Source organism: Podarcis muralis, chromosome 2 (genome assembly GCF_964188315.1).
Source record: "Podarcis muralis chromosome 2, rPodMur119.hap1.1, whole genome shotgun sequence".
NCBI classification, from domain to species: Eukaryota; Metazoa; Chordata; class Lepidosauria; order Squamata; family Lacertidae; genus Podarcis; species Podarcis muralis.
In genome coordinates this window covers 108,606,557-108,623,134 of record NC_135656.1, presented here as the reverse complement: position 1 = coordinate 108,623,134, position 16,578 = coordinate 108,606,557, and the positions used below count along the sequence as shown (strand labels likewise).

The 16,578-nt window shown below is 43.9% G+C and overlaps 2 protein-coding genes across 4 annotated transcripts in view; both read right to left on the bottom strand.

Annotated features, from left to right (window-relative positions):
• Nucleotides 1-14,780, bottom strand: part of LOC114589838 (uncharacterized) — a 30,834-nt gene extending 16,054 nt beyond the window's left edge. Inside the window, exons 1-2 of one of the 3 annotated variants that reach the window (XM_077920748.1) lie at nucleotides 14,666-14,780; nucleotides 4,990-7,164 (exon numbers count right to left, since the gene is read on the bottom strand). In XM_077920748.1, coding sequence (XP_077776874.1) covers nucleotides 4,990-7,075 — 2,086 coding nt within the window. In that variant the 5' untranslated portion in view covers nucleotides 7,076-7,164; nucleotides 14,666-14,780. Of the gene's footprint in view, nucleotides 1-4,989; nucleotides 9,241-14,665 lie in introns of those variants that run through there. The other 2 variants (XM_077920750.1, XM_077920740.1) reach the window with 2 other exon arrangements.
• LOC114589836 (uncharacterized) overlaps nucleotides 1-16,578 on the bottom strand; it is a 246,617-nt gene that overhangs the window by 122,452 nt on the left and 107,587 nt on the right. The gene's annotated exons all lie outside the window — the stretch shown is intronic.

Sequence of the window (16,578 nt, the reverse complement as noted above, 5' to 3'; positions counted from 1 at the left end):
CATGTATGCAGCAGATTTACTATCACCTTATAACATGCCCTGTGTGGTGTAGTTACAGAAATCTCAGTATGGTGCCTATCTGTTATTCTGAGATGTGGGCTGCAGTGCAGTCTGGCCTATGCATATTTATTTAGGAGTCCATTCAGTATTTTAAGGAGCGGGATCAAGGGTTTCCTGACCCACTTCTTACAATGTATGAAGTAGCTTACAGCAAAAAAAAGCCTAATGACTCTTCTGGGTAACTGAATGAATTATGTTAATAAAAATTTAAATGGAGAACATATTTTACATTGTCATATTCATGCAAACATGGTTCCACTCCAACCTCACTTACTCCCCATTTCCCCTATATAAAGAGTTCTTTATACAGAAATCTCCTGAACAGAAGTCTCTCTATTTACATGTATAGAGAGGGATCACTCTCTGCCTAGCTTATGGCACCCTGTGTCTTTTGCAGTGTTTTGCAGTGTTTTGCAGTGTTTATTCTCCTCACAGAAACAGTGAACAGGGACATGCAGCAGCAACAGCAGCAGCCAGCCAGACTCACTACAGCTCCCAGAATGCTTTGAGGGAAGCCATGACTGACTGAAGTGGTACTAGAGTGATTTAAATGTGGTGTGGATGTGGAGAAGGCAAGCAATCAGGGGTGACAGTGAACACAATGGAGCCCATAATGGCAGCCTCCAGTGCCGTTTTGTGTTCCTCACAGGGCAACACAGCACTCGTCCCAACTGCCTGCCTTCTGAGATCTGGGATCGTTGCCATGGACAGCTTCTGACACAGCATTGTAGGGCAAGGCTGTTTCAAGGGAAGGTGGGAAAATGCATTTCTGCTATGGTCAAGGTTAACTAATTGAATAGCTTTCATTTTGCTTTTCACTCACTTCTGTGAGGCTCATGCTGTGTGTCATTACCATAGGAAACAATTTTGGGAGCCCAGTTAGGCAAACGAAACTCATCCTAGCTTGCCTCTTTTGCATCCCAATGCAGAGCACTGTATTCAGATTATTATTTTGTTGCCACCCTTCACTATAAGGCCCCACCCTCGGCAGTTAAAAGCAGTATCAGAACGCTATTAAAATCAGTTAAAATGATTTACATTCTTTATACACAAAGAATGCAAGCAGGATGAAAAAAGTATCCTGGCAACACACACACCCCTGCCCAAAATCCAACATGAGGCAGAGTCCTGTGGGCCTAGATGTTGTTGGACTACAACTCCCATCATCCCCAGCGCTCTTAGCCAACAAGGACCCAACTCTGATGAACTCGGTCTTAGGACGGAGCCTGCAGGTAAGTGTGGGAACCTCTGGCCCTCCAGATGTTGCTGAATTACAACCCCCATCAGGCTCAGCAATCGTCATCTATGGCTGTGGATGATGGGAGGTGAATGCTGCCATTGAGAAGAAGTTGAAGGCAAGGTACTCTCTCTGTCTCCAGTGATAAGCACCAGAACAGCCTGTCCAGTAAAGACATGGATGAAAATGCTGAGGCACTGAGTGCTTCTGATCCAAAACATTACCCTTTTCCAGCACACTCCACTGCTATCCATCCCTCTCCAGTTTTCCATTTCTGCTGTCCACCAGCGCCCCACCCCAACAGCCAGTTTTCTGTATCCACAGACCATGTGTAGTTCTCATTGCGTGGCTTTGGCTATCTTTTCCCCCCACCTAAAAATTTTTTGGATATACGTAACCAATGGAGCTGCCTCAAGGCTACTGGTACCTCCCTCTCTTCCTTGGAAGAAGGGTTCCATTTTGGCCACATAAAGGCTGGCAGCTAGGAAATTGAATTGGCTATTTGTATACGGGATTGTATACGGGTGAGATTCCCCCCCCTTGAGCTTTTGAACTACAACTCCCATCAACCTTGACCATCTGGGCTGAGGCTTATGGGAGTTGTTGCCCAACATCTGAGCAACCCCATGTTGGATATCCCTGCTCTCTACTTTTATTTAATTTCTATACCACTTTATAATTTTAAGAAAAACCTCAAAGTGATTTACAGCATACTAAATCAAGAAAACATACCGTAGTTTTCGCTCCATAACACACATTTTTTACCTCCTAGAAAGTAAGGGGAAATGTCTGTGCGTGTTACGGAGCGAATGCTTCCCTCCTCCGTGGCTCGCTTTGAAACAGCAAAGCGGGAGAAGAGCCGCTGAGTGGGGAGGAGAGAGGGACAGAGAGCCTGCTTCTTTAAAGGAGCAAAGCGGGAGAGGAGAGGAGCCGCTTACACGAGTGTCCGGTTGGCTCCTTTAAAGCAAGCAGGCTCTCTGTCCCTCTCTCCTCAACACTCAGCTCGCTAAGCAGCAGGAAAGATTTTCAGCTCGCTAAGCCGGGCGGATGAGCCAGGGAGGAGGAAGAAAAGCAGAGCCTGCTTGCTTTAAAGGAGCAAAGAGGGAGAGGAGAGGAGCCTTCTCCCCTTATACCCCTCTTCTGCATGATTAGCAGCATCCTTCTCCACACACTCCACGTGTGCTCCTTGTCCCTTGAGTGCTTTCCTTCCCTCCCCACTTAAAACGTGGTTACAAAGCACAGCTCCACATGGATCCTCAGGGTTTTTGCACTGGGTCACCCCAAATTCACCATCAGATCACATAGCATGTCCATGGCTACAGTTTGCACCAAAAAAATCACGCACTCACTGTTGCCTGGGCCCGCAGTGGTGCAAAAACGTGGTTACAAAGCACAGATCCACATGGATCCTCAGGGTTTTTGCATTGGGCTACCCCAAACTCACCATCAGATCACATGTCTATGGCCACAGAATGAACCACAAAAATCATACATCCACTGTTTCGTTTAGAATATTTTTTTCCTTGTTTTCCTCCTCTAAAATCTATGTGCGTGTTATGGTCGGGTGGGTGTTATAGAGCGAAAAAAACGGTAAATAAAACAATGTGAAAAATGTGAAATATAGAGTATACGGTCAAAGCAACGTAACAGAAAACTAAACTATTATCTTAAAGATTTCAAAACAACACATTACAAAGGTCAACTACAGAATACATATTTCACATAGTAGGGCTGGGTGAGTCTGGGCCCCGCCCCCAGGCCAGGTGGGAAAGGCCTTGCAGGGAGTGGTATATAGATGGCATCTTACCCCCCAAAGGCTTGCTAAAATGTAGAAAGGGAAAACATCAACCTGTGGGAGATGTAAAAAAGAGGAGGGGTCATACTATCATATGTGGTGGACCTGTGTAGCCATTGGCAAATACTGGAATGATATTTATAACGAGTTTAAGAAACTATTTAAAATTACTTTTTTTAAAAAAAACCCAAAGATTTTCCTACTTGGTATATTACCATCAGAAATTTAAAAAGTTATAAGATCATTGTTTATTTATGGTATAACAGCAGCTAGAACCCTTATAGCAAGGAGCTGGAAAAATGAAACGCTCTCAGAGATTACAGATTGGCAGATACTCATGTTATGATATCTACAATTAGCAAAACTGATGACATCAGTTAGAGAAATATTGAAACAAAAAAAAACTAGAGAATGGATGATATTTCAGAATTATGTAAAACTTTATTGTACAAATAACTCCATATGAGCAGAAATTGAGTGATATTTGTAAAGAAAAAGATCAAAGGAATGTATACAAAGCAGAAAGAAAAGGTATTATATAATGTAAGCCTGTGTAAAAAAGAATGTTATATGAAACAGTATAATGAGAAGGATGGGAATGATTGTGTCAAAGAGTACTTTTACTATGTAAATAACTTTGTCTTTTTTTCTTACTATTATTTCTTGGTTTCTTATAAATTTTCTATTTTCTATCATTTTGTTTTTTCTACCTGTTAAGAGATTGTACATAATGTTTGTATGTTGTTGTTTAGTCGTTTAGTTGTGTCCGACTCTTCGTGACCCCCTGGACCAGAGCACGCCAGGCACTCCTGTATTCCACTGCCTCCCGCAGTTTGGTCAAACTCATGCTGGTAGCTTTGAGAACACTGTCCAACCATCTCGTCCTGTCGTCCCCTTCTCCTTGTGCCCTCCATCTTTCCCAACATCAGGGTCTTTTCCAGGGAGTCTTCTCTTCTCATGAGGTGGCCAAAGTATTGGAGCCTCAGCTTCACGATCTGTCCTTCCAATGAGCACTCAAGGCTAATTTCCTTAAGAATGGATGCGTTTGTATAGAAATGCAAATTTTTTAATCAATAAAGAATATTAATTTTTAAAAAGGTTGCAATCAACTTAACATATGCGATACACGCGCTACGCTCTAACGCCTTCTGAATCATCTTGCACTCCAAGACAAAGGGATACACTCCTGCTAAATGCACACTTGCTGATTACAGGCGCACACTAAGGAGAAACAGGAACTAGCCTTGCAAGGAAAAAGAAGCATCCCATCTACTTCTCTTCCCTTCTCCCCTCGCCCCCACCCAAGGGCCAGGCCCATGCTTGCTCCCCTAAACCAAAACCTAACCAGGGACCCAGCTGAGGAGAGCTGCACTGAGGCGCATTCGTGGGAGCCTCCCCCTGAATCTTCCCAGGATCAGGAGGACTGTATAGATTTGGAACAGTGGTTTCCACAGGAACAGTTCAGAAGGCTGAAGCTGGGAAATACTGGATGGGGAACAGCTTGCAGAAGAAATGGTTGATCTTTGCCTGAATTTGTAACTCAATGCCTTGAAGATCCAATAGCATTTCTTTTTAAATGCTGATAATGCTTTTATTTATTTCCCTGAAGCCGACAGATGCTGATCCACAAGACAAGGGCAGCCCATCATTTTGGCAGTGAAGGGCAGAAGTCAAAACTCAACAGATTCATCACACACCTTGAGCATTCCAACTTGCAACTTCTTTTCTACATTTAGTATATCTGACCTTCGTTACTTTAATACATATATAAGTGTATACAAATTTAAATACAAACACCAAAACATCACTCAGATTCCATGCATTTAAAATTGATTTCCGCCTTTATGAGATTCTTGATGTGAAGTAAAGAGTGAAACTTGAGTGGAACATTGCATACCTTGATACGGCTTTTCACCTGGGTGAATTCGCTCATGAATATTAAGGTCTCCACACTGTCTGAAGCTCTTTCCACACTCCATGCATTTAAATGGTTTCTGCCCTGTATGAGTTTGTTGATGTATTTTAAGGTTTCCACTTTGACTGAAGCTCTTTCCACATTCAAAGCATTTAAATGGTTTCTCCCCCGTGTGAATTCGTTGATGTCTTCTAAGGTCTTCACCACGACTGCAGCTCTTTCCACATTCAATGCATTTAAATGGTTTCTCCCCCGTGTGAGTTCGTTGATGTCTTCTAAGGTTTCCACTTTGACTGAAGCTCTTTCCACATTCAAAGCATTTAAACGGTTTCTCCCCCGTGTGAATTCGTTGATGTATTCTAAGGTCTCCACTATAACTGCAGCTCTTTCCACATTCAATGCATTTAAATGGTTCCTCCCCCATGTGAGTTCGTTGATGTCTTCTAAGGGCTCCACAACGACTGAAGCTCATTCCACATTCAATGCATTTAAATGGTTCCTCCCCCATGTGAGTTTGTTGGTGTCTCCTAAGTGCTCCATTCTGACTGAAGCTCTTTCCACATTCAATACATTTAAATGGTTTCTCCCCAGTGTGAGTTCGTTGGTGTTTTCTAAGTGTTCCGTTCAGACTGAAGCTCTTTCCACATTCAATACATTTAAACGGTTTCTCCCCAGTGTGAGTTCGTTGATGCATCGTAAGTGCTCCACTGTGACTGAACCCCTCTCCGCACTCCATACATTTAAATGGTTTCTCCTCCATGTGAATTTGTTGATGTCTCCTAAGTGCTCCATTCTGACTGAAGCTCTTTCCACATTCAATACATTTAAATGGTTTCTCCCCAGTGTGAGTTCGTTGGTGTATTCTAAGGTCTCCACTATAACTGAAGCTCTTTCCACATTCAATGCATTTAAATGGTTCCTCCCCCATGTGAGTTCGTTGATGTCTTCTAAGGGCTCCACAACGACTGAAGCTCATTCCACATTCAATGCATTTAAATGGTTCCTCCCCCATGTGAGTTTGTTGGTGTCTCCTAAGTGCTCCATTCTGACTGAAGCTCTTTCCACATTCAATACATTTAAATGGTTTCTCCCTAGTGTGAGTTCGTTGATGCATCGTAAGTGCTCCACTGTGACTGAACCACTCTCCGCACTCCATACATTTAAATGGTTTCTCCTCCATGTGAATTTGTTGATGTCTCCTAAGTGCTCCATTCTGACTGAAGCTCTTTCCACATTCAATACATTTAAATGGTTTCTCCTCCATGTGAATTTGTTGATGTCTCCTAAGTGCTCCATTCTGACTGAAGCTCTTTCCACATTCAATACATTTAAATGGTTTCTCCCCAGTGTGAGTTCGTTGGTGTATTCTAAGGTCTCCACTATAACTGAAGCTCTTTCCACATTCAATGCATTTAAATGGTTCCTCCCCCATGTGAGTTCGTTGATGTCTTCTAAGGGCTCCACAACGACTGAAGCTCATTCCACATTCAATGCATTTAAATGGTTCCTCCCCCATGTGAGTTTGTTGGTGTCTCCTAAGTGCTCCATTCTGACTGAAGCTCTTTCCACATTCAATACATTTAAATGGTTTCTCCCCAGTGTGAGTTCGTTGGTGTTTTCTAAGTGTTCCGTTCAGACTGAAGCTCTTTCCACATTCAATACATTTAAACGGTTTCTCCCTAGTGTGAGTTCGTTGATGTATCGTAAGTGCTCCACTGTGACTGAACCACTCTCCGCACTCCATACATTTAAATGGTTTCTCCTCCATGTGAATTTGTTGATGTCTCCTAAGTGCTCCATTCTGACTGAAGCTCTTTCCACATTCAATACATTTAAATGGTTTCTCCCCAGTGTGAGTTCGTTGGTGTATTCTAAGTGTTCCGTTCAGACTGAAGCTCTTTCCACATTCAATACATTTAAACGGTTTCTCCCCAGTGTGAGTTCGCTGATGTGTTCTGAGGGCTCCACTGTGACTGAAGCGCCATCCACACTCCATACATTCAAATGGTTTCTCCCCTGTGTGAGTTTGTTGGTGTATCCTCATTTTTCTACAGTGACGAAAGCACATTCCACATTCCCTGCATTTAAACTGTTTTTTTGTTTTTCCCAATGAATTCACAGATGGCTCTGTAGAATCTTGACCATCGTCTTCCTGACCTGTTTGGGAGTTGCGGGGGGAGGGAGAGAATCCTGTTAGACTTCTATGAAAGACAAGAAAGGAACTGAACATACATCAATTCCCATGTGCACCTTCTCTTATTTTCACTCCCTCTCCATTCTCAACTGTCCTCTCCATGTTCCAAATTTTTAGGAATGAGGGTGAGATAATGGCAAGAGAAACCCATGAACACTCCATTCACACTTAAGAGAGCAGCATCATTTTATAGTAGAGATCTACAGTGGAACTGGTTTTTAAGACACATCTGTCTTTTTCCTTTTCAAGTGAGAAAAGGATCTCAGGCTCCAATAGCAGTCTCTCCTATGAGTAAGAAGTAAAACTGAAATGTTCTGATGCCACATATAAGTGTAAAAATATTGCAACATATTAGAACCTAAACAGAGCCTGCTGGATTGGGAAAAGGCCCACCTAGTCCAGCATCCTGTTCTCACAGTGGCCAAGCAGATGCCTGGGGGAAACCAGCAAGCAAGAGTCCTGTGCTTTTCAGAAACTAGTATTAAGAAGTATTATTGCCTAGGACCGCAAGGGCAGAGCACAGACACCAGCCTAATCCTTTCCCCCCAAGATATCCAAGTTGCTGGCCGTCACTGTTTCCAGTAGGATAGAAGTCCATAGATAAACTATGCTTCTGTTTATTCATCTTTTGCAGTCCTTAAAGGCTCATAAATATATTATGGTCTAAGCTTTTGTGGGCTGCAGTCTGACAAAGTGGGCTCTTGACTAGGAAAGCTGGTGCCACTATAAACCTGTGAGTCTTTTTGTTGGTTTTGTGTACATATTTTGAAATTTATATCAAGGTTGTACCAAGATCTCGAAGTTCTTAAAGAAATGGGAGTGCCTGACCACCTCATCTGTCTCCTGAGAAATATCTATGTGGGACAAGAAGCAACAGTTAGAAATGGATATGGAACTACTGATTGGCTCAAAATTGGGAAAGGAGTACAACAAGGCTGTATATTGTCTCCCTGCTTATTTAACTTATATGCAGAGGACGAGATGGTTGGACACTGCTCTCAGAGCTAGGAACATGAGTTTGACCAAACTGCAGGAGGCAGTGGAATATAGGAGTGCCTGGCGTGCTCTGGTCCATGGGGTCACAAAGAGTCGGACATGACTAAACGATTTAACAACAATAACCCAGAAAGGGAAGTTGGGGGACGTCATGGGGGGGGGGGTGTTAATTGGAATGTAAAATACACCGTATTTTTCTGTCTATAAGACGTCCCATGGAGGGACTCCAAATTAAGAAAACACCCCTCAGCACTACCCGTATATAAGACGAGTCCCAATTTTAAATCTATTTTTTGGGGGGGAGGGGAACATCTATACACAGTCTTATACACAGAAAAAATTAAAATTTTGGTTATGCTAAAATTTGTTATAAAATCTGAATACAAATATTTTTTAAAGTTCCAAAGTTTTTGCCAAAGACTAGATGGGAAACTCATTCAAGGGCCACAAGTGCAGAACCTGGCAGTTACAATGGAATAATATCTGCATTGCATTGGCTGCATATTGATACCACAGAGAAGGGTGAAACAAGTAATCAAGCCACAAACATTTCGAATAAAATGGAGGAACTTGGTTCCAGAGATCTTTTTGATCATTTCAAAGAACAGGCAAAGGACAAATTGCCTGATGTTGATTACAAGAAAAGCAGAAGAAGATCTAGAACAGCCTTTCTCAACCTGTGGGTCCCCAGATGTTGTTGAACTACAACTGCCATCACCCCTACCTAGCAATGCCAGAGCTCAGGGATGATGGGAGTTGTAGTCCAACAACATCTGGGGACCCACAGGTTGAGAACTGCTGATCTATAAGGAGGCATATAGGTGAGGATGAAGATGAAGCTTTAGCGAACCTTGAGCCAGGAAACAAGTTCAGAATCAAAGCATTTATACCTGCGATGGATGCATTAGAATCAAATCTGGCACAAAGGGCATCAGTATACAATGATGCTGCAAAAAAGACTGGTGACTGGGAGCAGCCGCCAAGATCACAGAACACTGGTCTTGAAAGACCCACATTGGCTCCCAGTATGTTTCTGAGCTAGGGACGCAGGTGGCGCTGTGGGTAAAAGCCTCAGCGCCTAGGGCTTGCCGATCGAAAGGTCGGCGGTTCGAATCTCCGCGGCGGGGTGCGCTCCCGCTGCTCAGTCCCAGCGCCTGCCAACCTAGCAGTTCGAAAGCACCCCCGGGTGCAAGTAGATAAACAGGGACCGCTTACTGGCGGGAAGGTAAACGGAGTTCCGTGTGCTGCGCTGGCTCGCCAGATGCAGCTTGTCACGTTGGCCACGTGACCCGGAAGTGTCTTCGGACAGCGCTGACCCCCGGCCTATAGAGTGAGATGGGCGCACAACCCTAGAGTCTGTCAAGACTGGCCCGTACGGGCAGGGGTACCTTTACCTTTACCTTTACCTTTACCTTTACGTTTCTGAGCACAATTCAAAATGTTGGAGCTGACCTTAAAAGCCCTAAACGGCCTTGGCCCAGTATACCTGAAGGAGCGTCTCCAACCCCATCGTTCAGCCCAGAAACTGAGGTCCAGCGCTGAGGGCCTTCTGGCGAGAAGCAAGGTTACAAGGAACCAGGCCTTCTCACTGGTGGCACCCGCCCTGTGGAACACCCTGCATCAGATGTCAAGGAAATAAACAACTATCTGACATTTAGAAGACAACTGAAGGCAGCCCTGTTTAGGGAAGTTTTTAATGATTGACGATTTTATGTATTTTTAATTTTTTGTTGGAAGCCGCCCAGAGTGGCTGGGGAAATCCAGCCGGATGGTTGGGGTATAAATATTATTATTATTATTATTATTATTATTATTATTATTATTATTTCATTCTTAACAAAATAGGATGCTGCAAAGGAAGAGATTTGTGAAGAAGTTAATGCTTTAAGCCAAACATATCCTGAAGATGTGGACATGAACCTTGTTGGAGAACTCAACCATTTTCATCAATACATTAAAAAGTCAAAGCCATGAACATGATAACCTGACACATCAGGATCTGTACCAAGTAATATTTAATGACCATGTCCTTCATGGATCATTGCCTTGTCATGGCAAAAGGGCTTGAATAACTCAGACACGCTATGAGTTATGCAGTGTAGGGCCACCCAAGGCAGACAGGCAGGAACCAGAAAGCCACTCCTGTATCCCTGCTGAGAAAACTCCATGGTCGTATAAAAGTTATGACGCTGGAAGATGATCCCACAGGTCGGAAGGCATCCAACATGCTACTGAGGAAGAGCGGAGGACAAGTACAAGGAGATCCAGAGCTGACGAAGCAACTGGGCCAAAGCCGAAAGGTCGCTCAGTTGCGGATGTGCCTGGAAGTGAAAGGAAAGTCCAGTGCTGCAAAGAAAAAAATTGCATAGGAACCTGGAATGTAAGATCCATGAACCATGGTAAGCTGGATTTAGCAAAAAATGAGATGGCAAGAATAAATATTGACACCCTGGCATCAGTGAACTAAAATGGACGGGAATGGGCGAATTTAGTTTGGATGATAATCATATCCTACTGCTGTGGACAAGAAACCCGTAAAAGAAACGGAGTGGCCCTCATAGTCAACAAAGGAGTAGCAAAAGCTGTACTGGGATGTAATCTCAAAAATGATAGAAGGATCTCGAAACAAATCCAAGGCAGACCTTTTAACATCACAGTAATCCAGGTTTATGCACCAACTACTGGTGCTGAAGAAACTGAAATTGACCAATTCTATGAAGACTTACAACACCTTCTAGAAATGACACCAAAGAAGGATGTTCTTCTCATCCCAGGGGATTGGAATGCTAAAGTAGGGAGTCAAAGAGATAAAAGGAACAACTGGCAAGTTTGGCCTTGGAGTTCAAAACAAAGCAGTACAAAGGCTAATAGAGTTCTGTCAAGAGAACAAGCTCGTCATAACAAACACTCTTTCCCAAAAACACATGAGATGACTCTACACATGCACATCACCAGATGGGCAGCATCGAAATCAGATGAATTTTATTATTTGCAGCCAAAGATGGAGAAGCTCTATACAGCAAAAACAAGACCTGGAGTTGACTGTGGCTCAGAGCATCAGCTTCTTATAGCAAAATTCAAGCTTTAACTGAAGAAAGTAGGGAAAGCCACTGGTCCAGTAAGATACAATCGAAATCAAATCCCTTATGAATACACAGTGGAAGAGATTTAAGGATTTAGGTTTGGTGGACAGAGTGCCTGAAGAACTATGGTTGGAGGCTCGGAACATCATACAGGAGGCAGCAATGAAAACAATCCCAATGAAAAGGAAATGCAAGAAAGCAAAGTGGTTGTCCAATGAGGCCTTACAAACCGCGGGGGACAGAAGGCAAGCAAAATGCAAGGGAGATAGTTAAAGACTTCCAACGAATAGCAAGGAGAGAAAAGAGGAACTTCTTAAATGAACAGTGCAAAGAAATAGAGGGAAACAATAGAATGGGAAAAACCAGAGATCTGTTCAAGAAAATTGGAGATATGAAAGGAACATTTTGTGCAAAGATTACCATAATAAAGGACAAAAGCGGTAAGGACCTAGCAGAAGCAGAAGACATCAAGAAGAGGTGGCAAGAATACACAGAGGAATTATACCAGGAAGATATGGATGTCCCATACACCCCAGATAGTGTGGTTACTGACCTTGAGCCAGACATCCTGGAGAGTGAAGTCAAACGGGCCTTAGAAAGCACTGCAAATAACAAGGCCAGTGGAAGTGATGACATTCCAGTGGAACTATTTAAAATCTTAAAAGATGATACTGTTAAGGTGCTATACTCAATATGCCAGCAAGTTTAGAAAACTCAGCAGTGGCCAGAGGATTGGAGAAGATCAGTCTACAACGCAATCCCAAAGAAGGGCAGCGCCTAAGAATGATCCAACTACCGCACAATTGTGCTCATTTCATACGCTAGCAAGGTTATGCTTAAAATTCTACAAGGCAGGCTTAAGCAGTATGTAGACTGAGAACTCCCAGAAGTGTGTGGTACGGAAACTGTACTACCCAGGACAGGATGGGGTTCTGCAGAGTTGTTAAGGCAGCAGAGAGCATTGTTGGCTGCCCACTCTCCACCTTAGAGCAGATTTATGCCACAAGGTGCCATAGGAAGGCACTGGACATAGTAAAAGATCCATCGCATCCTGTTCACTGTCTCTTCGAGCTCCTGCCGTCGAAACGGAGATACAGGACGATGAAGACAAGAACGAGCCGTCTGAAGAACAGCTTCTTCTCCAGAGCGATCTCGGCCCTGAATGGAAAGCCTGGACTTTGAAAGTCATCTAATCTTCCTTGCTGTACTATACTGTATTGTTTTAATTAGGGTTTTTATGGAGCAGTCAAGTAATTTCGTTGTCCCCAAGAGGGGGTAATGACAATAAAGATATTATTATTATTATTATTATTATTATTATTATTATTATTAAGTGGAAGCTGGATTTTGAAGGGGCAGAGGACCCAGAGACCAAATTGCAAACATGCGCTGGATTATGGAGAAAGCTAGAGAGTTCCAGAAAATCATCTACTTCTGCTTCATTGACTACGCAAAAGCCTTTGACTTTGTGGACCACAGCAAACTATGGCAAGTTCTTAAAGAAATGGGAGTGCCTGACCACCTCATCTGTCTCCTGAGAAATCTCTATGTGGGACAAGAAGCAACAGTTAGAACTGGATATGGAACAACTGATTGGCTCAAAATTGGGAAAGGAGTACGACAAGGCTGTATATTGTCTCCTTGCTTATTTAACTTATATGCAGAGGACGAGATGGTTGGACAGTGCTCTCAAAGCTACTAACATGAGTTTGACCAAACTGCAGGAGGCAGTGGAAAACTGGAGTGCCTGGCGTGCTAAGGTCCATGGGGTCACAAAGAGTCGGACACGACTAAGTGACTAAACAACAACAACGATGTCCAATCAGCATTCCCTAATGTAGAAGCAATTCTGAGAATGTTCCTTTGAAGGATGATTGCAAATTGCCATTTGTAAAGATCCGTTTCTCAGCTGAAGAGGATAAAAAATGAATTTGGAACAACAATGTCTCAAGATAAATTATGTTACCTCAGCCTCATGTACATAGAAAGTGACAAGCTAAGCAGTTTATCATTTGATGATATCATGAGTGACTTTGCTTTGGCAAAGGCAAGAAGGAAAGTATTGTAATTTAGATCATGTTTGTGTACTGTTTGTATACACAGTACACAATGAATCATGATAAAATTATACAGCTGAATGGGTATTGGGTAGATGAATTAATACAATTAGTCCTGTAAAATAATTTTTATGTACAGGTGTGTATAGTATTGGTATTATTTAAAATTGCGACATATTACTAGAAATACTGTCTTTTACACTCACTAAGTGTAACAGGGTACAAAGGTCTGCTGTCCCAATGAAGAATGTGGACTATTATGGTAATATTGATACAGTACTGATATTAAAAATGCATTGTATTAACTACAATTGCATTGTACAGGTTATAACACTTAATTTCATATTAATAATGCTATTTATAATTATTAGTAGTTTGCATCATATATTTACACCTATTATTATAGCAAGTTTCTAGGACTAGATTAGGAGTCTTTGTAAATTGTGTTTCTAAAGGAACTTTTGTTATTGCCAAATGCCAATGTGTTTGCAATATTAAGTTTGTTATGAATAACAAAATCATTTTAAGTTAGAGCTTAATAATTATTTCACTATTAATATACTTCATAATTGTATTTCAGTTCAACAATTACCTTGAGAAAATACATACTCTGTTATGTGCAAATGGTTTGAGATACCTATTAGGTCCATAAATTACCATACGGCCTATATTCAACACAAAAAACAGCGACAATTTGTTGTTGACAAAGGACAGCTGGACATATAAAGGGCCCCATGACCTCCAGTAGCTTAGGGCCTCATCAAACCTGCTCCCACTGCTTTATGCAAGGAGTGCAAGGAACAAAGAGCTCTTTGGAGGAGGCCTCAGCCCTTCCTTCTTCCTGCCAGGCCCCCCCTGCCCTTATTTTCCTCCCCATCTTTTCCTCTTTCTCCCTCTGCCATCCAGCAATCCATGTCCCCATCTCCTCTACAAAACGGAAGACTTGGATGTTTGGATGTTTTTGGTGTTTCTTATTTTGTTGGAAGCCGCTCAGAGTGGCTGGTGAAACCCAGAAAATGGGCGGGGTATAAATATCATAGTATTATTATTATTATTACTACTATGGCGAGGCTGGGCTGCAATACCCAACCCTCTCCCCTTTCCCGCCTCCTTCCCTGCAACTCCCTTTGCACCAGATCAAGGCAGGAGGAAGCTTCTCTCTTTCCACAGTGGAAACCCCTCCCCCCTCCACCTTCAAGGCCCCATTAAGAGAAACAGCTCCCTTTCCTCCCTTCTCTTCTTCTCCCCGTCCCGGGGCTTCTCATCCTGGACCCCCCACCCCTTGCCAAGCCCCTTCCCTCCTTCCCCGCCGCTGCCTTTGCACTCACCCGAAATCCTGGCAGCAGCAGCGACCCTGAGCAGCGGGGGCGGGAATGGGAGCCCCCGCCTGGGAGGCAGGATATCTCCGGGGGATAATTGTAAGGGGAAAGCCTTGCAGTACCCAGCCAATGGGGAGAGAAGGGAGGGAACCTTGGCTTCGAGTACAGGGAACAGATGCTCCGTGCTTTAAGGGTTAAAGCCAGAGAGTGCAAGCTGCTAGAGTGGAGGGTGCTGCTGCTCGATACTGACTTGGGAAAGGGGGCGCGGCTTAAGCAGAACAGCTGACCCGCCCCCTCTGCCGTCCTGCACTGTCCTTGTCCTGCAAGGAATCCGGTGAGTGCAAAGCGCCTCAGGGTGCAGCAAGCTTTGGGCGGCGGGGTTGTGCAATGCAATGCAATACCCATAACTGGGGTTGGGGGTGGAGAGAGAGCAGGGAGGGAAGCCGCAGGGGGGGAGGTTGCAGCTTATTCATCCTCCTTGCAAAGAAGAGACGTGGCCTCTCTCTGAAGGTACGCTCTTTCTCCCTCTCTCTCTCACACACAGATCACATGAAGAGCCCTGTAGTTTGATCAAGCCCATCTAGTCCCGCACCCTGTTAGAATCATAGAATCGTTGAGATGGAAGGGGACCCTGAGAGTCATCTAGTCCAACCCCCTGCAATGCAGGAATCTCAGCACTGTCTCCTCACGGTGGCCAAGCCTGCAAGGAGGATGGGAGCCCAAGAGCATCTCTACCCTCCAGCGGCTTCCGGGAACTGCTATTCAATTAAGCATAATAATAAAAATAATAACAATAAAATTTTATTTATATCCCGCCCTCCCCAGCCGAAGCTGGGCTCAGAGCGGCTAACAACAGTAAAATGATACAACATTCTAAAATCATTTCATTATAAAATCAGTTCACATCAGATTAATGGCAACCATTGGGTTAGAGTTCTGTGAGGATTGCCAAGGGAGGGGGTCAGGCTGTGCCTTGGTCAATGGCCTGGTAGAACAGTTCTGTCTAGCAGACCCTGCGGAAAGATGTCAAGTCCCGCAGGGCCCTAGCCCAGAGTGTTGCACCAGATCGGAGCCACAGCCGAAAAAGCCCTGGTTCTGGTTGAGGCCCGCCTAACTTCTCTGTGGCCTGGGACCTCCAAGATGTTTTTGTTTGAAGATTGTAAGTTCCTCCTTGGTGGAGAGGTGGTCCCGTAGGTACGAGTGTCCTAGGCTGTATAGGCCTTTAAAGATTAAAACCAACACCTTAAACCTGATCCTGTACTCCACCGGGAGCCAGTGCAACTGGTATAGTACCGGGTGAATGTGATCCCACAGGGAGGACCCCGTAAGGAGTCTCGCTGCGGCATTCTGCACCCGCTGGACTTTCGGGGTCAGTCTCAAGGGCAGCCCCATGTAGAGCAAGTTACCAAAATCCAGTCTGGAGGTGACCGTTGCATGGATCACAGTGGATAGGTCAGGGCGAGAGAGGTAAGGAGTCAACTGCTTAGCTTGGCGGAAATGAAAAAATGCCGCCTTTGTTATAGCTGCAACCTGCACCTCCATGGAAAGGTGTCAAAGATTACACCCAAACTCTTAACGGACGGTGCTGGCACTAATTGCGCCCCCGCAAGAGATGGGAGTTGCCCCCCCAATCCCCTATCATCCCAACTCAGTCAAAGGACCTGAGTCTTCGAAGGATTTAACTTCAACCAGCTCCCGCGTAACCATCCAGCCACAGCTTCCAAAAATCTGATCAGTGTGTCTGGGGCCGAGTCAGGATGGCCATCCATCAACAGATAGAGTTGGGTGTCATAATAATAATAATAATACATTATAATAATAATATTATAACATTATTTATACCCGCTCATCTGGCTGGGTTTCCCCAGGCACTAGGGCAGCTCCCAACAGAATATTTTTAAAAAACCAATGAAACATATAGG